At 52.3% G+C, this 21,124-nt stretch overlaps 2 protein-coding genes across 11 annotated transcripts in view; one reads left to right on the top strand and one right to left on the bottom strand.

Annotated features, from left to right (window-relative positions):
- Window positions 1-6,165, top strand: part of MARK3 (microtubule affinity regulating kinase 3) — a 115,435-nt gene extending 109,270 nt beyond the window's left edge. For 3 of the 10 annotated variants that reach the window (XM_077776553.1, XM_077776549.1, XM_077776559.1), the window contains 3 exons: window positions 1,876-1,902; window positions 3,185-3,229; window positions 5,620-6,165. In XM_077776553.1, coding sequence (XP_077632679.1) covers window positions 1,876-1,902; window positions 3,185-3,229; window positions 5,620-5,965 — 418 coding nt within the window. In that variant the 3' untranslated portion in view covers window positions 5,966-6,165. Of the gene's footprint in view, window positions 1-1,875; window positions 1,903-3,184; window positions 3,230-3,341; window positions 3,560-5,619 lie in introns of all 10 variants that reach the window. The other 7 variants (XM_077776556.1, XM_077776551.1, XM_077776558.1 and 4 more) reach the window with 5 other exon arrangements.
- A 12,878-nt stretch (window positions 6,166-19,043) lies between these two features.
- The window catches only part of LOC144241827 (creatine kinase B-type), a 2,887-nt gene continuing 806 nt past the window's right edge, over window positions 19,044-21,124 (bottom strand). The window contains exons 4-8 of the mRNA XM_077776456.1: window positions 20,973-21,034; window positions 20,761-20,870; window positions 19,917-20,040; window positions 19,513-19,702; window positions 19,044-19,428 (exon numbers count right to left, since the gene is read on the bottom strand). Coding sequence (XP_077632582.1) covers window positions 19,250-19,428; window positions 19,513-19,702; window positions 19,917-20,040; window positions 20,761-20,870; window positions 20,973-21,034 — 665 coding nt within the window. The 3' untranslated portion in view covers window positions 19,044-19,249. The remainder of the gene's footprint in view (window positions 19,429-19,512; window positions 19,703-19,916; window positions 20,041-20,760; window positions 20,871-20,972; window positions 21,035-21,124) is intronic.

Genomic DNA, 21,124 nt, shown 5'->3' with positions numbered 1-21,124 from the left:
CTGCTGAGACCAGAGTCCTGGTGCCTGAAAGAGGCTCAGGGGTTCCTACTCAGGGGCTGCATCGCAGACCTAAGATCTGGTGGGAGGAGAGCCACCCCCAGGGAGCCTGTACTCTGCTCTTGGTTCTGACTCTGCTCTGGATGCGTGTGGCTTTGGAGAGCTGTGGGCTCTACAACCTCTGAGGCCATTTATAGTCAGAAGGAGCAAGGCTTTCCCCTCCCGGGGCCAGGCCTGGCCTGCTTAGGGTTCTCAGAGTCACTCATACCCTGTAGGCAGGACAGCCCTGGCACAGCGTAGGTGCCTCTGTGTGCCTCGGTGTAGTCCGCAGGGCCCGGGGGCAGTAGATTGCCTCAGTCCCGCCGCTGCTCCTCTTCATACCTCAGGGAGTCGTGGCCAGAAAAGTGAAGAAAAGCAGTCCTGTGGTACTTGACCGATAACCCTGACATTTCTCAGGGTTGGGAAATGAAATGAAATGAAATGAAAATTGGGAAATGAAAATACATTTTAAAGACCTTTTCATCAATTTTCAACTAAAATAATTTTTTGAATACTATCAGTGCTTAATTATTTACAAAATACTGTCACATGCATGGTCTTCTCTACTGCATATAACCCTGCTGTGGACCACTTCTGATCTGATTACAGAGCAGTTGGCTGTTACCTGCAGTAGTTAGCTGGTTTTTAATTGGGCGGTATCTGAAGCAATGCCAAAGTTATCAATGTTAGAAAACCGATCTACAGCATTTATTACTTCATTCACTCAGACTGAGTTCTGTGTTCAGTCACAGAACTGGGAAGTTTCAGAAATAGTTTGACAAACTCAGCCTGTACTTGCCCAGGAATGCTGACCACATGATCGTACAAGCCTGATGGGTAGTCTGGAATTTCTTTTGTCAGATTCTGTTCAGTACAACCTGAGCATCTTCTTAATTTTTAACAAGCAAAGTCACTTCTAAAAACAGTTATTCCAGTTTATTACACAGAACATAAATGTGAAACCCCCATTGTTACCATTTAGTTTCCATTCATTTTACTGTCTAAAACTCTGAAAAGCCCACTTCATTTTAAACCCCAGTAACTTACTGTTCTCTTAAGGAGTGATTTATTTGGTACCACTGTACAGCTGTTCTGTTAATGTTTAAATCATCTTCCTGAAATAAGTAATGGTTCTCTTAATGAACATTTTATTTATTTATTTAATTTTTTAAATTGTTTTTTATTTATTTCTGAGAGAGAGAGAGAGAGAGCATGAGCAGGGGAGGGTCAGAGAGAGAGGGAGACACAGAATCTGAAACAGGCTCCAGTCTCTGAGCTGGCTGTCAGCACAGAGCCCGACGCGGGACTCGAACCCACGAACTGTGAGATCATGACCTGAGCCAAAGTCAGACGTTCAATCAACTGAGCTGCCCAGGCCCCAATGGTTGAACATTTTAAAATGAACTTTTCAGTGTTGTATAAGAGGGTGAGATTTTTGTTCATAGAATATGCTGAAGAGAATCAAGAAATGTTACTTTATTACTATAGTATATTGCACATGACTTAAGTCATTTCTTTAACACAGGATGTTGGATTTTAATATTTTAAAGTATATCCATGGAAGAACCTTTAATAAATTTAATTACAGCTAATGTCAATATTTACTGCTAAATTTTTTCTTACAAGTACAAATTTTTTATATTTCTAAAAAATTAAAAGATCATGTGCTCAATTACCTGTAATTTTACTTTTTCAACAAATGTCACTGTTTCATTGTTCATTGGACAGAAGAGGAGCCCTGTTTTGTTGTTTTTCTTTCTCTCTGTAATTGACTAGATTTTCTATTTAATTTGTGCAAGTCATTTTTGTTAATTTTGTTTTTGGCTTAATTTCTTTTAGAAACATGTCATTCAGGTTTATCAAAAGGTAGGATTTATATATACACATTATTTTTCAATCCTTACCCCAAAATGGCTCCTGCAATTAACATCAGGTTTGGCTTTCTAGCCTTGTTTTTGTTTTGTTTTGTTTCTTAAAAACTAAACTTTCTGCTGAGAACTACATACTTAACTTCTTTGCAAGGAGCCTCGGAAAGAAGTAGAATGACTCTGTCAGGCGCCCACGTAACAACAGGCCTGTGCATGCTCTGTGCATTTGTCTTTCTTTGGTAGAATTATTTAGCATCCAAATAATTCTGTCTTCGTACTAATAACACTTAGCATGCTTCTGTTTGAAGAATGCAATGTTCAGTAACATTAATGTACAATTAATGATTGGCCTCAGGCATGCAGAAGGTAAGTGGTAACTGTTGCCCTTTTTTTATTTCATGAAGGATTGAATCTGCATAAGGCTTTCAATTGGGAAATCAGCTAATATTTTTATACGGTAAACAAGCATAAAATTCAAACCTGTAGCCTCATTTAGTTTGAGGTTTTCAGAAATTAAGATGTGGGCAGCTGTGGAGCAGCAGTGCTTTAGTATTTACAGAGAGCTGAAGAGTAGTATTCTATCTAAAAGCTGCTTCCACCAGCCCCTGAAGAAAATATATCTCATTGCTTTTACTTAAAGCACTGTAGTAAATAATACTCCTACCAGATGAATACTTTTTGATGATGACGAGTCAGGAGAATAAAAACGCACACATAATGAGGCAGAAAATCTGCCATTTGGCCCATATGTGTCCAGAAAGCCAGGCTGTGGATCTTTTTTTTACTTTGATGAAATCTGTGGGTCACTGAAAGGCTGTGTGAACATGAGCTCTTTATCAAAAACTGGGAAGAGTGCTTCCCTCCTATGGGAAATCCCACTCCGTGATTTTAATCTTCCCAGTTGCCAGATATTTCCTCAGACAGAAAATTTTGTAGTTGAATGTAGGATTTAACTGATAGAATTCATTTCCTTTTATAAAGTTAAAAAACCCATTACGCTTTGGGGGAGGCATTAAAAAGTGACTCCAATTCCAGAGCCAGGTACGCGGCCGGCGTCCCAGCCCAGACTGAGGCCACCTCCCAGCACACAGTGAGAGCAGCGGCCTGGGCTACGTCACCGCTGGGAGACTGTGAGCTGAGCAAGAGTGGCTGGGGACCCCAAGGGCTTTGGATTTTTCATTCTATGACGTCTGTGTTTGTATGCGGGTGGTTGTGTATTGGTCTGTAAGATTTCTTTTCTCTTTCCCACTTCTCTGTGCTTCTACATTCTGTTCGTTGAGGCTTCCACCTGAATATGAGAGGAACGGGAGATATGAGGGCTCAAGGTGAGGGGAATGATTTTTACTTAAAATATTTTATAGGTATTTACCTCGTGTCTGTGGCAGAAATGATGCTTTTCTCTGAATATTCTGCATCATATCCCTGCTCTCGATGTAGGATTGCTTGGCCGAGTCCCATTGTGTGGTTTGTGAAGCAGGAGTGGGTCGCTGCTGCCACCTCCCAGTGGCCACTTGGGGGCGCCAGAGCGCCACGGCTGTCTGCTGTTGAAAGCCTTCCAGGCCTGGCCCCACCCGCTTTCCATCGGGCGTTTGGGGGCTACAGTGCACCGCCCTCCTGCCTGGGGGCTGATGGCCAGAAAGGAGCTCTAGGAGTCGGTAGGAGCACTCTTTCCATGTGAAAGCAGAATATGGAGTCGAGTTTTCATATTTAAATTAGATGTTTTTTTGAAGAACAATGATGTAGTCAAATGTTTTGCCTTTACATTGTATAGATCATTTTGTATTTCATGACACACGTCTGGGGGTGGGAAGTTCACCAGATAGATAGGCTCAGGTAGGCCTCCATGTTTCTAGATCTTTTCTACTTGTGCTCATTCCAGAGCAGTCCCCGCCGTGCTGTTTTGGGTCCCCGTTAACCCATTTGCTCTCTTTCTGAAGCACAGCTCCAATCCTGTGACTTTTCTGAATGAAAATTTGCAGGGACCCCGTTGCCTGACCCGCCCTGAGTGGCCTCAGCAGCCCTGGCGTCCCCTCCCCCACCCTTTCCACTCTGCTCCCAGATGATGGCCTGGCAGTGCTCCCACCCCAGGCCTGCCCATCCCAGCCTTGAGCAGGCTCCAGCCGCCCTGCTTGGTTCCCGCAAGTTCTCGGCGGCTGTTGTGGGGGTGATGCTATGCCCCCAGTTCCAGTCCATCTGCACACTTGATTATATCCTAAACACATTCTGTGCTTTCCACACCTCCTTGCCTTTGCTTATGATACTCCCTCTGCTCAGCACACGATCTCTCCTTCCCCACCCCCGTTGTATTGGAATTCCGTGGGCTCTTGGTAGCTCTTTCCAGATGCCACCCCCTCCTGGAAGCCATTTCCTCATTCTCCTGCCCTGCCTTTCTGCGCTCCACCCTTTAGAGGTCCCTCCCCCCCATCTTTCCTGCCCCCCTCTCCTGGTGTGCTCATACTTTTCCTGTGCTACTGCCTTTTCCTTAAGTTGCAGTCTTCCCTCCCCCAACTCCAACTCAGCTTGAGAGCTGTTGCTCATTTTTGTAACCTATTAAGTACCTAAAACAGCATTTTATACATAGGAAGCTTCTGATCCATTTTAATGGATATGAACCAAATTGAATATTTTACCAGCAACTTGGCAGCTCTATGCAAAGTAAAACCTGTGGCCCCAAACCCTCAGCTTTGATGAATTTGCCATAGGATTAAGTGCATTTAACAGGCATATGAAGGATGTTTGTAATACACAAGAAGGTTAGGCATTCACCATCCTAATTGAAGCATTCAGATATACACATGAGAGTGTAAATAACGGTTTGTGGCATTGATTAAATGCTGGGGAACTACAGGATAGTAGACACCTGGTCCTGGGATTTCCTAGAGAACTGTGCCTGGGGCCCCACTATGACATCACCTCTTAGATGTTGGGACCTCAGCTTACATTCGGTGCATCTATACAGCTTGCATTCAAACTGTATCGATTCAAACTGTTTCAGTGCTCAGCAGATCAGCCTTAACATTTCATTTTTCTGTTTCAGTAGTAAGATAATGTCATCTAAAAATTATTTTTAACTGTGACATCAGAATTTTAACAAAATGGAAAAATATTGAGGTGGGTGGAGGGATCTGAGAAAGATCCCGTACCCAGCTGTGCACTCAGCATGGGGGGCCATTTGCAAGGGAAGAGATTGTGAACCATGTGGAGTCACTGGTTTTCCTGAATAACAGCTCCAGTGAAAGGCCATGATGAGTTGAATTAGAAGAAAATTGGGACTAGGAAGCAGAGCCAGAGGCTGGCCTGCTGACCCCTCCTCCCTGAGCTGGGCCTTTGGGGGCCCCTTTCAGCTCCTTGCCACCTGCAGCCAGCCTGCAGGGGAGAGCTGGGCTCTTGGAGAGGTGCTCCGCTCTCTAATTTACTGATCTCCCAGGATTCTGTTTCACAGATTATTTTCCTAATTTTATTAAATGTTGATGGCTGATGACGATTTTTCAACCAAGTAGATTTTTGCCTGTATGGGTTCTGATTTGGAAGGGAGTCTGGGGGTGGGTAGTAGATGAATACTTCTCAGTAAAGGAACAGATAATCAGATGTGAGCCTATGCAAGAAAAGTGTGGTCAGTTATGCTACATCGAAGATGTTGATTATGAACCGGCTGGAATAGAAAAGGTTGGTTTTTCTGTGCCATTAAAAATAAACCTGCCCCTGTGCATTTCAGTCGCAACGTATCTGCTGAGCAAAAGGAGGAAAACAAAGAAGCCAAACCTCGCTCCCTGCGCTTTACCTGGAGCATGAAAACCACTAGTTCCATGGATCCCAATGACATGATGCGGGAGATCCGCAAAGTGCTGGACGCCAATAACTGCGACTATGAGCAGAGAGAACGCTTCTTACTCTTCTGTGTCCACGGTGATGGGCACGCAGAGAACCTCGTGCAGTGGGAGATGGAGGTGTGCAAGCTGCCAAGACTGTCTCTGAATGGGGTCCGGTTTAAGCGGATATCAGGGACATCCATAGCTTTCAAAAATATTGCTTCCAAAATTGCCAATGAGCTAAAGCTGTAACCCAGTAATTACGGTGTAAATTAAGTAGCAATTTAAAGTGTTTTCCTGAACATTGATGGAAATGTATAGAATAATATTTAGGTAATAACGTCTGCATCTTCTAAATCATGATATTAAAATATAAGGACGAGAGCACGCCTGGGAGCGGAAGCTGGCCTTTTTTCTACGAATGCACTACATTAAAGATGTGTGACACGCGAGCCCTCTGTCTTATTTCCATTGCCCTGAAAGTCAACGTGTGACATCATTGCCACGGGCCTCCTGTCTGTGTGGTGTGAGCGTGGACTGTGCGTGTGAAGTAGTGCATACAGAAGCATCTCCTTACACTGGCAGCCAGAGTTGTTATGAGTACCTCTGTGGGAGATCATTTGGTGCTAAAACATTAAAATTGCCAAGGAGGAAAATATTGAATTACTACTAAGAATTAACCTTAACCTTAAGACTAGTTGATAATTAATACAGGTTTACAGTTCATGCCTGTGGTTTTGTGTTTGTTGTTTTGTGTTTTTTTAGTGCAAAAGGTTTAAATTTATAGTTGTGAACATTGCTTGTGTTTTTCTAAGTAGATTCACAAGATAATTAAAAATTCACTTTTTCTCAGTAAAATCTTGCATTGTCTCCTAATACTGTATTTAAGACTCAAATTAAGGCAGCGACTAAATGTTTTTGCCTCCACCACCAAGTTGAGCAAAAGCAAATGGAAAGTACATGAAGGCCTGGGGCTACTTTGTCCTTAGTGTGGGTCCCAGCATTTCTTGACTGCTAGCATCTTTTGTTTCCAAAGGAAATAAAGGGAGATGTCGGCCTTCCTGGTGACCTGAGGAGGAAGGGAATCGGGAGCCTCGGCAAGCCCGTGGGGAGAGACGCCCGGTCTTGACGGTTCTGGGTTGGTTCTCCACGACGTATGTAATTTTCCTCTCTTGCTTTTTGATTCAGTACGTGAATCAATCCTACAGCTTTTTTCCAGCAACCTGCATAGTTATATAGAGGGAGTGATGACTTCATAGTTAGTGTGACACTTTAATCTTGTGGGGAAGTTGCCACATTGATTGGTATGCTATTTGGGTTCTGGGTTTTTTATTGCTGGTCAAAGTGTGAAAGTCTGGACGGTCACTCGGTCGCAGATATTTACCACCACGGGCAGAGCGCTGTTTTAGGTGTTTGGGACACATCAGTGAACCAAACAAAGATTCCTATAGCTTCTTGAAGCATATGTCCTCATAGGATGGCAGTCAATAAACATTAGTAAGCAAAGTAGGAACAAAGTGATCAATGCCAGGAAAAAAATTGCAGGGCGGGTTAAGACATTCCTAGGGACCTGAGGTTTGGTTGGTGCCACGTTACATGGGGTGATGGTTGGGGGGTGTGGCTTGGCCTCTCTGGGAGCAAGAAGCAGCCAGGAAAGCTGTTCAGAGGCTGTCAGCAATGATTAGGCAAGAGGTAATGCTGGCCCAGGGGGACGGTGGTCAGTTCTGGATTATGTCCTGAAGACAGAGTCAACTGCATCTGGTCTTGATTCGATGTGGATGAGTCTGGTCTGAACAGCAGGAAGCACGGGTTTGCTGTCTGTGGAATGAACCATTCTGTTGGAATGGCAAGTTGCTGTGGCTGGGAGGGAGAACGGGAGAGCAGTTCTGAATGCACGGAGTTTGAGGCGCCTTCAGACACCATATGGGGACCCAGGAGAGACCCCAGGAGCCCTCAGCCTGCGGGTGGATCCTATTCTGAGCTGGCAGAGAAGCTCCCAGACAGGGGCGAGGCCTGGCAGAAGAGGCGGAGCCGGCGGGGGAGGAGTGAGTTGGGAGGGGCCCCCGGCAGCCAGGGCGGCGGTTGACCTGGCCCCAGAGAGCTCCCATTTTCCGTCCTAGGATTCTCAAGCCTCCCATTAAAGAAACCTAGCAAGTCCCCTCCCCCTCCTCTTCTCTCCCGAGGCATTTACATTCCTTCTCTGGAACCTACCTTCTTCTGCATCCGGGTGTGTGGGCTCCTCCATGCGGCCACTCTGTGGGAAGCTGACAGGGGTGAAACGGAGCTCCACCAACCCGAGGTGTGGCTGTGGCTGAGGTTCCTTCTGACCTTTATGCCTCGGGCATGTCCTGATAGTTTTCCATAGTTTTGTTGTCAAGGGCAGATTGAACACTGAACTTAGACTCCTTTGAGAGAGCAGGTAGCTTACCCCACACTCTGATGAAGTGGCCACTCTGTATGCAGACGCAGGTGGATGCTCGTATTGTTTTCAGTTGTTTATTTGTCATAAGTAGTGTCTGTGTTAGTATGCTACTGGTCCAGTGAGAGATGGGTATTCACCCACAGAAGTCACCTGAGCTGGCCACACTGAAAAGCCTCTAGCACTGATTGACATTGGTTTGATTCTAATGGCAACATAGATTGTGATTGTGTTACCTTCACTGCAGTTAGAACATGAATTCAAGTCAATTATTAAGGCGCCCATGCCCTTCCTTTAGATGGTGCATCTTTTATAATATGTTTTTATTCTGCATACAGTGAATTTTGAAAAGGAATATTCTAGAGTACTTCATAATCACTTCAGGTGCAATGACAAGGCCACGTTTCTTCCTCATCCACTCCTCTGGAGGCTCTCAGAGGTGAGGTAAGGCACCCCGTGGGGCGGCGCTGTTCTTGTGTCCCCGATGACCAGAGCACTGTCCTCTAGTACTCCAGTATCGCCGGCTCTCGTCCACGTCAGGCAAATCCGAGGGACCAGGACAGCATTCCTTAATGACCTGCCTGGCTCTTGGGCCACCTTCCATTTCTAAGAGTGAAGAAAGCTGGGAGGAAACACGACTGACTTTGAGAAGCACAACCATGATCTTTTTCACAGCATGTGTTTCTCCAAAAGCCCAGAGAAGGATGATATTTAAAAGAAAGATCTCCCTGTGTGTGCATTATGAACACGTCACTGTCGCTCTGGAGACCGTCCCTGGAATACCCTTTCCTGGCAGTCCCTGCTCTGTGAGTGGCGCATGGTGACCTCAGTGTCCATGGAGCGGGCGATGCAGGGGTGCAGGGAGGTGTGTCTGCCTGCTCAAAGCTTTGCTTTTTCTGGGAGTGTTTTGTTCTTTGCGGGGCTTGGGGTTTTGGTTGGTTTTTGCTGGTTTGCCACGCGACCCTTCAAAGAGCTCAGCAACCACTTTGCATTGGGGGGAGTGGTTGCTCTCGAATGGAGCGACGGTGAATGAAGAGTGGTATGCCTTTCAGGTGTCCTGATACTGCACGCGCGAGCCTAAGTGTGACTGCCTCTGAGAGTAGAGCTTGGGCATCTTTTCCATTCATCGGGGAAGACGGAGTTTAACCGCTTTGTAAATGGGTGTTCGGTTTACCACTCTGAGAGATGGGAACCCAGCCAGGGGTGACGCTCCCTCAGAGCTAGTGCTTGCCATTGTTGTGGTGGCACCCCAGGGTGGCCACTGGGCAGGACCAGTGTCAAAGCAACTTCCTCAGGAGTCCAAGCTTGAGCAGGACGTCTGGGCCTGGCTTCTCCCCCAGGGAAGGGAGGTCACCGGTAAGCAGGTATCAGAGGGACTCGATGGGGACGTTTGGGCACGTGGAGAATGAGACAGGGATGGGGGGTCTGAGACTCAGAGAGGCAGCCAGCTCCTCAGGGTAGCAGAGTGGACATCGCGGGGGAGCCTCTGTGAATCACAGTAACAGCACTCTGCCGGGCGGGGAGCCCCCGGCTGTGGTGGGGTGTGTGGTGGGGGGCTGAGGTCTGCCCACTGGCTACTGCAGGGTCTAGATGGTGCAGACTGCTGTAGACAGTGTGGCTTAGGGTGCAGGTGCGTGTCTTCGGTCACTGCCACCTGGTTTCCAGGTTCCTGGCCTCAGGTTGCCTCCTCTGTAGTCCGCACGGTGGTAATAGCACCTCACTTGGGGTTCTTGGCAGAGCCCACCAGGTGACAAGTGCAGAGCAGGGTGCCTGGCACAGGCGAGGGAGGACGTGGCTCTTCTTGAACAAGAGCGCAGGCTGACCCTGTGCCCTTCTGCCCAGCTTAGCCAAGACACTGAAGTCCTTGAACAGCGTGCTCTCTGCCCTCCCAGCAGAGACTTGATGAGAAAATTCCCCCAGTTTCTAAAGTGTAGAGTTCTGGTCTCTAAGCCTGCTGTTAGGAAAGCTGACCAGCCTGCACTGCCGTCTTCCTGGTGGCACACACACACAGGCCCCAAGTTGTGGCCTGTGTCCCCAGGGGACAGGAGGAACGTGAGTCTGGTGGAACAGCACAGGCAGGGGAGGCTGGTGGCACCGTCCCCTCTTCTGATTGCTGGCTACCTCTCCTCCAACAGGCCTGCCGTTGCCGTAACATTTAAAATCCCACTGGCTTAGGGGCCCAGAGTCAGTAGAGCATGGAGTCTTAATTCCAGGTTAGTGAGTTCAGGCCCCACGTTGGGCATGGAGCCTGCATTTTTTAAACAAAAAGTAAAATGACACCCTCTATCCTGGCCTGCTTGCCCAGCTCTCCCCTCCCACCCTCTGCTGCTTCCTGTCATGCTAAGAGTCACATCATGGACAAATGTATTTGTCTCTGTATCTACTGTCCTGACCCTTACTTAGAATGAAAGCCCCACGGGGAAGGGTTTTTTCTTCCAAGTATTCATGTAAAATGATGATGATGGTGGAGGAGGAGGAAGAAGTAGTAGGTTTGGGCAAGAAGTATCTGGAAAGCACAGGCTGCTGTAGTGGCTTCAGTCAGAACTCTTACTGAGGTTCCCCTATAGCCCAAGGCCAAGGATGATGAGGCAGATCTCCAGTGCTCTGAGCTGAGCCCTTTCTGTTTCATAGACAAGACTCAGGGGCGCCTGGGTGGCTCAGTTGGTTGAGTGTCCGACTTGGGCTCAGGTGAGATCTCATGGTTCAGGGTTCGAGCCCCGCGTCAGGCTCTGTGCTGACAGCTCGGAGCCTGGAGCTGCTTCGGACTCTGTCTCCCGCTCTTCCGCTCCTGCCCTGCTCACACACTCTCTCTCTCTCAAAAATAAACACCAAAAACTTTAAAAAAATTAAAAAAGGGGGCTCAGAGGTGGGCTGGGAATGTACTTCTCGCTGAACTGCCTGTATAGCTGATGCCCTAGTGTGCCATTCAGTCCAGTTGGGCACAGGGCTGTGTAGGTCCTCAGGCAAGTGCTGCGGGTGTCCAGGAGTGGTCCTGAATCATATGACATTTGCCATCAGATACAAAACTGAGGTTAAAACACTTGGCTTAGAGCCTTAATCTGTGCCCCCCACCAGAGTCGCGCAGTCAGTGTAGTGCTTGGATCTCAGTCCATCAAGAGAACAGCCACCCGCGGCGCGGCAGCAGTGTGTGAGCTGCGGGTCAGAGAGGCTTTGCGGTATTGACAGCAGCTCCCCGCTCTGAGCGCCTGCTTGCAGTCCCCATGCCGGAGATGAGGCCTGCTGAGCAGGAGTCCGGGCTCGCAGAGCTTGCACACCTCCTGCCCGAGCTAGGGTGGCTGGTCCCTGGAGGCCACCTTGGGGTGAGACTAGAGTGCAGCCTGCTGAGATGACCCAGATCTCTCAGGGGAGGCTGGACAGCCCGGGGCCACAGGAAGCACTTCGCTGCTGTTGGCTTTGGTTTGATTGCTTGATCTGTTTCTGTGGTGGGGCTTATTGGTTACAGATTCTGAGTGGCTCACGTCTTTTCCCAGCTCCCTAGATATTCATGCCTATGGTTTGCAGCTGTGGTGAAACATCCTTACCACGCGGGTTGACAGGTGCCTTCCTGAGGGGTGTCACTGAGGAAGGGGACAACTGCTCCTCCTGCAGCCCTTCCCCCAGCCTGTGCCTTTTGCAGTTTCCTGCTCTCTACCTCCCACCCACTTAACCCACCTCTGAATGTTATTTTAAGCCAGAGTTCTAGAACTCCTCCCTCAAGCAGGAGGGAAATCTGCAATTGCTCATCAGGAACTTCTCCAGCTTCTTCTGGGGCACCATCAGTGCCAGGGCNTCTGTGGTGGGGCTTATTGGTTACAGATTCTGAGTGGCTCACGTCTTTTCCCAGCTCCCTAGATATTCATGCCTATGGTTTGCAGCTGTGGTGAAACATCCTTACCACGCGGGTTGACAGGTGCCTTCCTGAGGGGTGTCACTGAGGAAGGGGACAACTGCTCCTCCTGCAGCCCTTCCCCCAGCCTGTGCCTTTTACAATTTCCTGCTCTCTACCTCCCACCCACTTAACCCACCTCTGAGTGTTATTTTAAGCCAGAGTTCTAGAACTCCTCCCTCAAGCAGGAGGGAAATCTGCAATTGCTCATCAGGAACTTCTCCAGCTTCTTCTGGGGCACCATCAGTGCCAGGGCGCATGAGCACGTACACACACACACAACACACACACACACACACACACACACACACACACACCACTCTCTCTCCAGGAACTGGGGGAGAGTTCTGTCTGGTTCTGCATTTTCCTGATGCTCATCAGCTTCTTGCACTGTCCTGGTGGCTTCTCACTCTCAGGAGCTTTAACTAGTCAGGGCTCAAGTATTTGAAGATAGAAATTGTGTTTTCCTTCTCCAATTTTGCTTCTCTAAGTTAAACTGCCCCAATTCTTTCCAGGTGTTTCGGGACAAGATGTGAAGATTTTTCATGGTTGGTTGTTCCTATGTTGATTCATTGACATGCATTTATGGGGGGTTTAGAGTAGGGCAGCTACTCTAGACCGCCCTGTGCTGAGTTTTGGGGATCCAAAAATAGCCAAGGTAAAAAACCCAAGTCCTCTAAAAGCTTGGTGTCCAGGGAGAGGGCCACAGACATGGTCTGGCAGTCTGGGCGGGCTGGGCTGAGCGGGAGGTGGTGGAGGGCGCAGGTGTAGCTGAAGCACCCCTGCGTGCTCAGCAGAAGAGGAAGCAGTGGTGTTTGCAAAGGAAGGCGCGGAAGGGCTCCTCCAGCTTCAGACTCAGGCCGTGTGTGGGGGCACGTCTTGTCACCATCCCAGTAAAACATGTCTCTGACAGTGCACCTCTGTTCTGTTTAGAGGACTTCAGTCCAGTACTTTCTTGGGGAGTGGTGTGGCAGGCTTCGGGCAGAGTTCTGTCACCAGACAAAAATAGAGCCCGCTGCACTAGGAAGCCAGGTCCTAGGGACCAGAGAGGAAGCATCCCGGCCAGTATGGGGCACCTGGCATGCCAGCCTCTTCCGGAGTGAGGCCTACACGGACTTGCCTCTCCCTCACTCTCAAAAGGGAGCTGCCAGCAGGCGTGGGTGGGTGTGAATACATTCTCAAATCAGACATGTTTTGCATGGAAATAAGCTGGGAAGTAGGAGCCTATGCGGTCATGTTCACTAACAAGGCGCCTGAAATCCTTTGGTAGATGGGGCCCTGGAGAGCTGTTTCCTGATGTGACACCAGGAGCTGCTCTGTGCACCCTGGGGCACTGCTCAGGCCGCGCTCCCTCCTCCGCTCCTGTCCCGTGACCAGCTTCTACTTGCCTTGCAGCACTCAGCTCATTGGTCACCTGCACCCTCGCAGCCCCTCTCCCCGCCCTGCGCTCTCCAACCTCTGGGGAATCCTGTCAGGCCCGTCTCCTGGCTGTGTGGTGGGAGTTCTGTTACCCAGAAAGGCAGTGCCACATGCCTTCTTGCCCTGACATCATACATGTGCAGGGCGCGCTTTGTTGGGCTGCACTTCCGGTACCCCGTCATTAACAAGTTGGACCAAAACAGTGGAACTGGGCGGGAAAAGGAAAGTCGTGGAATGGAGGAAAGCAGGACACACCTTGACCCTCCTTTCTGGTCTCCGGGAAGAACGAGGAGGAGGAGGCAGGACCTGTGGCCTCCCTGTGCCCAGAGCATCTCCTCCCCAAGCCTGGCACTACTGTGATTTCGGCTGCAGCGGGCGCCCGTGCACATGGGTCCTGTCGAGCAGAGTAGCCAGTGTCAAGTGTGGATAATTGTGTGTCACCTTTATTATTTCTTCTTGAAAGTGTTAATGTGTTGGTCAGTTGATGAGTCAAAAGTATAGGGGCGCCTGGGTGGCTTAGTCGGTTAAGCGTCCGACTTTCGCTTAGGTCATGATCTCGCGGTTTGTGGGTTCGAGCCCCGCGTCGGGCTCTGTGCTGACTGCCGGCTCAGAGCCTGGAGCCTGTTTCAGTCTGTGACTCCCTCTCTCTCTGACCCTCCCCTGCTCACGCTGTCTCTCTCTCTCCTAGAAATAAATAAAAACATAAAAAAAAAAAAAAAAGTTTTAAAAAAAGTATAGACAAAACTAGACTTTTCAGTTTAGTGAAAATTTAATGGAAGTTGTCTTTTGTTGCTAAGTTGGTTTTATTTTTCCAGAGTAGCCCCTGCGTGTTAACAGACCACCTTCACCAGTAATGGGAGCAGCCCACGTGGGGTGGGCATGGGATGGGGCAGGGGGAGAGCCTGACCCCACAGTCGCATTCCGAGAGGACACTCTCTGAAGGAGGTGTGTGACGGGCGTCACTAAAGGGCACTAAAGAATGGCAGAGGGGACTGAGGTGGTTCTGGAAAGGAAACTGGTGTGCGGGAGGGGGCTCCAGGCTAGACCAGAAGTGGCGGAGGAAAGCAGGTCTGCAGATGTCAGTGCCTCTTCTGTGCGCCCCTGGTCTTACATGTGCCATTGGCGTGCACAGCAGCACGGGGGGTGCAGGCAAAGCCGGCCTGTGTTTCTGGAGCCACTGGATCTAGCTGCAGCGACATTTCTGGACAGATTGACCTGCAAGCCCTGCCACGACAGCAAGCACCGGGCCAGGTCCCACCTCGCGGTAGGGTCATGAGCGCAGCACAGCGTCCCAGCCCCAGCCCCCCGGCACCTGAGAAGTGGCGCTGGTCACCTCCGCGTTTGCACACCACGTCATGCACACGCCGGCGTTCCCAACATGGCTCCCATCCCAACATGGCTGCTGGGGCATTTCGTGCCCGTGGTTCCAGCGGCATCTCGAGAGTGTGCTCCTCTGGCCACACGCCGGGCTCACTACCAGGGTTGTGTTGCCAAAGCGGAAGGGAAGGATGGCTGCTAGGAAACAAGCGGCCAGCTCCACACGGATTCATCAGCAGAGGGAAGAGCTACCAGTACTTTACCAATGGCTTTTCTAACGGGTCCTTATTTAAGTTGAGCCTTAATTAAGCCCTTGGAGAAGGGTGTGAAAGTCAGGACTTCTTTTTATTTTTTTATTTTTATTTTTAAATGTTTATTTATTTTTGAGAGACATAGAGACAGAGCGTGAGCAGAGGAGGGCAAGACACAGAATCCGAAGCAGGCTCCGAGCTGTGAGCTGTGAGCTGTGAGACCAGAGCCGGCGCGGGGCTCGAACTCACGAACCGCGAGATCATGACCTGAACCGACGTTAGCCGTTTAACCGACTGAGCCACGCAGGCACCCCCGAAAGTCAGGACTTCTAAAACCAGGAACATCATCCTTGCTTCTTTGTGTCTTCAGTAAAGCAGAATGAGCTACACAAAGACAGATTTGGGCAGAAGGGGAAAGAGTCCAGACAGTGTGCGTGGATCCCTCCAGAAAGTCTCTAGCCAGACTCGGGAATCAAGATTTTTGTCACCTAACTAACAAGTAAAATTCACGGTGCTCCAAACTGAACCGCTCCTCCCGACCGTGGAAACCTCTCAGCCAGAAAGACCACTCTTACAGATCAAAACTTGCTCCCCTTTGTCACCTGTATAAAAGGAATTAACTCCGACTCTGTGAGTGCAGGGTTGCAGCTCCCAGGTGCTTTGGGAGGCTTTGCTGTTGGCATCAGGCAGCTCCAAATAGAAATGCAGAATGAGGCACCTTCCAGGCAACTGCCGCCTGTGTAGCTACTAAGAGCAGCAGGGGCTGCACACTGGAGGTCTGGAATGTTCTGAAAAGTCAGAGAGAAGTGAAAAGAGCCCAGCACTTGGAACCGGGTGGTCCCAAACTGGTGACCCTGAACCAGTCTTCCCTCTCCTCCTAGCCTCCGTTTCCACCCTGGGGGGTGGGGGAGGCGCGGGAGTGATCAGCTTGCACGGAGCAAATGAAGGGGTGGTGACAGTGAAGTCCTGCCTCAGTGGGCTCCCACGAACTGTGACACATTGGAGCATCTTTTTAAACACCACTTAAAAAAGGAATTTGTTTCAGCTTATATAAGTAATACATGTTCACTGTAGGAAATTTGGAAAACAAAGTATAAAGAAGGAAATCACCTGTTACCCCACCACCCACAGTTAACTACTGTTCCTCGGGATTTTTCCACACATGCTCTGGGACCCACAGTACAAGCTGTTTTATAACCTGCTTTTACACTTCATTCTTTTTTAAGCATGCCACGTCTCACGGAGTTCTTTCTTCATGCTGTTGGGATGCCTGCATGGCGCCTCATTGAGGGAGGTGGCCTGGATTTTTAACCCGGCCTTTCTTGTTGGCAGTCCTGACCAGTTCCTCCCTGTTCTAGAGTGATTGTACTTCATTATTGCTGTAAGGCAGTAGCTCTCAGGCAGTTGGAGCATGGGGCTCCTGGCCGGCTCAGTCAGTAGACCATGTGACTCTCGGTCTTAGGGTTGTGAGTTCGAGCCTCACATTGGACATAGACCTTACTTTAAAAAAAAAAAAAAAAAGCATTAACCACATGCAGAGGCAGGAGGAGATTTTGGCCATGTCTGCAGGTAATTTCTGTCGTACCAGGTGGGTGGATGACCACTGCTGGCATCTAGAGTTTGGAGGCTGAGATGCAGGACTCAGGGGAAGCCCCCTGCCAAGAGCCATCCTGCCAGACCTGAGTGGGTGCCGGTGAGAAACCCTGCCATGGGGTCCTGTCCTAGCTGGGCCATGGCCAAGGTGCAGGAATGGATGCTTCCAGTGGGCCGATGGGTGTGGTCCATCCAAGACAATGAATAAAAGTGTGTTCCCTCTGTTGTGTGGTGGGATGTTGCTTAGCTTAGATTTCCCAGGTTGACTGTGGCTAATTCACCCTGTGTAAGAGTCTCATGAATCCAGAGGAAAGGAGGGAGGTTGTAGGGAGTCTGGTCAGAGGGTCCATGGACTGGGAAGCAGAGGTACCCCCGCTGAGTGGGGAGCATAGCAAGCCCTGCCTTGTCCCTAAAAGAATGGACTCTGCTGAAAAAGTGTGTTCAATAGAGCAAGATAAAATAAAAACAAAAGGGAGCAAAGAATATTACAGGTAGAAAAACAAGTGGCCTGTAGAAGCCTGTGTAGCTCTGGGCCCGTGGCTAGCAGCTCCCAGAAGGACCCAGGCGCGGTGCGCTGCAGCTCAGGTGCGGGCCGCCGGGGCCTCTGGGACTCCGGGCGGCGGCTTGTACTGCCTGGAAGTCCTGAGCCCCCTGGCCGCCCTGTCAAGGGGTGATTGGAGGTTTCCACTTGTCTTCCGGAACCGCTGGTAGTTAAGGGAGTGCCCCACTCTACATTTTTTTTTTTTAAAGAATGTGTTTATTTCTGAGAGAGAGAGAGCGTGTGAGCAGGGGAGGGTCAGAGGAAGACACAGAATCTGAAGTAGGCTCCAGGCTCTGAGCCCGACACGGGGCTTGAACCCACGAGCTGGGAGATCATGACCTGAGCCGTAGTCGGATGCTTAACTGACTGAGCCCCAGGCGCCCCAGGGAGTGCGCTACTAACGGTCCACACGGCGTGGAGACTGTCGGGAAGCGACGTGCCTGTCTGTACGCACTTCAGGGTGGAGTGGGGGACAGTGCCATCCCTGAGCCTGTGCCGCCACGAGGGTCTTCTCCCAGAGGGAGCGTGGCCAAGGGCCCTTCGGCACGGCAGCCCGAGGCCCTTCCAGAGGACGCACTTCCTGTGCCCCTCACGGCCCAAATTACCAGACTCCACAGTCTACACGTACCGTCCGTCCTGGCCCGAGGACACCGAAGGAAAGAGGTGAGCCCTTCCTGACGTGTGCCCCAGGCGGGGCCAGCCGAGGAGGGGGCCAGGTGCCAGCCCCGGACCTGGAGGGTGGCTTCAGAGACGCTCTCCCGCTCTCCTTGTGTCCCGGGGGACCTGCCCCCTACTCTGCCCGCTCCAGCTCTGCGCCCGTGCGCCTTCCCGCGGCAGAGGCTCCCGGAAGCCCTCCGGGCCTGCCGGGGCCAGGGTGGGCCGCTCACGCAGATGGAGCTGCTTCTCCACTGCCGTCCACGCAGCCTGCTTGTCCTGGGCTCCGGGGTCTGGGCTGGCCGGCTGCCCCGGCGCCTGGAGCAGGAGAGCCCGGTCCTCAGTAAGACTGCCCAGCCCAGGACGCAGCGCGCAGAGGCCACGTCCAGCTCCTCTCCCAGCTGCAGGGTGGGGGGGCCTGCTGGCGCAAAGCGTGAGGAGCTGGGGTGCCTCCGATCCTGACGGGGGTGCGGGTGGGAGGCCAGGACAGAGGCCCTGGCCGGCAGGTGGCAGCACAGACTGCCCACAGGGCCGTGGNAGGTGCCACCCCCCCTCCCCCCCGCCCTCAGGGGCCCCAGCCCGCCCTCCCGCCCAGGGCCAAGGGCTGGGCCACCTGCGGGGCCTGGAGGGGAGGCTGGAGGGGGCTCCAAAGGGGCCCCAGGGCTTTCTGAAAGGGACTGGAGGACCTGGCCGGGCTGGAAAGGGCTGGAAATAGCGAGAGGAGGGTACTGTGTGCCCTGCCCGAGGCTGTGGGGAAGGGAAGCTGAGGAGAGAGGTTATTTAGGAGACCGCGTAGGTGCTGAGGCGGCGGGGGAGAGGCGGCAGGGACCCTGACCAGAATAGGAACGGGGCAGGACGGGGAGGCACTTTCTGGGCTCTGCCCACCCTCCCTTCACAGCATCCACACCTCCCCCACACTGCAGGCAGGCCAAGCAAAGCGCCAGGCTGCACCTCCCCCCTCGCCCCCCCAAATGCCCTGAGCCGCTCGGCTGGGGCTCTGCCACCCTAGCTCCTCCCCCTCCTCGCCCCTCCCCCACCGGCCCATCCCCGGGCTGCAGGGAAGCCAAGCAGACAGGGCGGCCAGGAGGGGTTCATGAACTGGGCACAGCACGGGGACTGCCTCCTGACCTTGTCCCTTCTTAGAGAAAGTGAAGCAGAAAGGGAAGGTGCAAGATTGAGGCCCTCAGATCCTGGCTCCTGGGTCCCAGAACAGCCACGGGAAGGGGGAGCCACTACTCGGGAGACTCGTGGCAGGCCGAAACCCTACTTTATTCCAGCATCAGCAACATCTTAGCCATCACAAAAATAAACTCTACCAAGGGCGACGGAAGTCTCTACAGCGAGGCTAAGGGCTCAGCCGCCAAGTGGCGGACATCAGGGTGCGTGGTGGGCACTGCCCGGGCAATAAGTTAGGAAGCAGCGGGGCTGGTGGTGGCGGCAGGCGCAGGCCGGGGCTTCACTTCTGGGCAGGTACGAGGTCATCGATGGCCTGGCCCTGCTCCAGCCGCTGCTCCATCTCGATGAGCAGCTTCACGCCGTCCACCACCATCTGTACCAGCTCCACCTCGGAGAAGCCCAGGCGGTCTGCGTTGGACACATCGAAGACCCCACCCACAGCAGCCGTGTCCACACCACCTGGGGAGACCAGCAGGTCAGCAGGAGTAGGGTGGGGGGCTGCCCCAGGGGGAGGAGACCACTTGCAGCCCCTGCCCCACTCACCTGTGCCCCGTTTCTGAAGCCGCAGCCGCTTGAGCACCTCTGGGAACTTCTCGTGCTTGCCCAGGTGGGGCAGCTTGATGTGCACACCTGCCCGCAGCCCTGTGCCCAGATTGGACGGGCAGGTGAGGATGTAGCCCAGGTGAGGGTTCCACATGAATTCGTAATTCTTAGACTTGAAGAGCGTTTCAATCTAGAGGTGAAGAAGGTGAGAGAGGGTTGGCCTGGCTGAGAGACACCCCCAAGGCACCCGCTGGGGGACCCTTGGACCCGAGAGTCGCCCGGGGCTCCCAGGGGGACTGACAGGGCACCCACATCCTGGCCTGAGCTCTGGGGCTTGGCCCTATGCCCTCCCTGGCCCCAAACCCCACTCATGCCAGCCCGGTATGGGGGTGGTCAGGCCTGACCTGGGTGAGGCCATTGCAGAAGCGAGTGAACACCTCCTTCATGTTGCCCCCCTTCTGCATGGAGATGACCCGAAGGTGGTCTTCCTCGTTGATCCACACCAGGAAGGTCTTATTGTCATTGTGCCTGGGGGAGGGGCACAGTCAAGCCTCCTCCTTGGACTACGGTCTCAGACCACATCCAGAAAAAACTCTAAGGGGTCCCCAGACCCCAGGAACTTTCCAAGTCCCTGAGGTGCTTGATCCGGCTGGACCCAGAAGCTTGGGCTTCTGCCAGGACCACAGTCGGGGTAGCCAGGGAGGCCAAGACACCTCAGAGAGAGTACAAAAAGCCTGGAGCTGTGCCCCAGCCTCCAGCCAGTCCTGTGCGGCTGGCCCCCCTCCCCAGGAGGTAGGGGGCAAGAGGATCCCCGTATCTGGGCGCTGAAGCCTCCCTACGAACATAGTGGAGGCAGGAGCTGTGAGCCTTACCCCACCCTCCCCCCGACTCCCACTCGGAAGTGTCTGCGTCACCCAGCACCTGGCAGAGTCCCCGCGGGGAAGGGGGTGAGAAAGGAGAAAACAAGAAGCTCCAGCTCCCAAGAGGAGGGTGGAGGACAGGAGTCAAAGCGACCCATCGCCCACCTCTAAGATCCCGCGAGGCCTTGGCCTCTACCAGCTGGAGTCCCCTGATGTACCTGCGCGGTCAAGGTCACCTGCGAGGAGGCCCAGGAAGCACCAAACCTGTTCCGGGAGCTCGGCCCCTTCCTCTTCCTTCCTCCTCGGGCTGGCCTTGGCACGGGAAGGGCCGAGGGGAGGAGGGGACGGGGCGTGGGGGGGGCCCGCGGGAGGAGTCAGGGGCACGCACCAGATGCCGCGGGCGTCGGGCCAGTCGCGGGCCATGCCGGAGGCCAGCAGCAGGGGCGACACGGGCTTGTCGAAGAGGAAGTGGTCGTCGATGAGTTGTTGCTGCTCCGCCTCGGTCATGCTCTTGAGTGCGTAGTACCGGCCGGCCAGGTCGCCGTCCAGGNCGGGCTTGTCGAAGAGGAAGTGGTCGTCGATGAGTTGTTGCTGCTCCGCCTCGGTCATGCTCTTGAGTGCGTAGTACCGGCCGGCCAGGTCGCCGTCCAGGCTCGACAGGGCTGCGGAGGGGCGCGCTCAGGGCACACGGGGGCCGCTGTGTGGGAGCCCCGGCCGGGCAGGCCCCCTCGGGGCCCCAGGCTGCTGTAGGA

The sequence above is a fragment of the Crocuta crocuta genome, unplaced genomic scaffold (genome assembly GCF_008692635.1).
Source record: "Crocuta crocuta isolate KB4526 unplaced genomic scaffold, BGI_CrCroc_1.0 scaffold8, whole genome shotgun sequence".
In the NCBI taxonomy this organism is placed as follows: Eukaryota; Metazoa; Chordata; class Mammalia; order Carnivora; family Hyaenidae; genus Crocuta; species Crocuta crocuta.
Note: the sequence above shows the minus strand (reverse complement) of the source record. Positions and strands in the feature narration are given on the sequence as shown.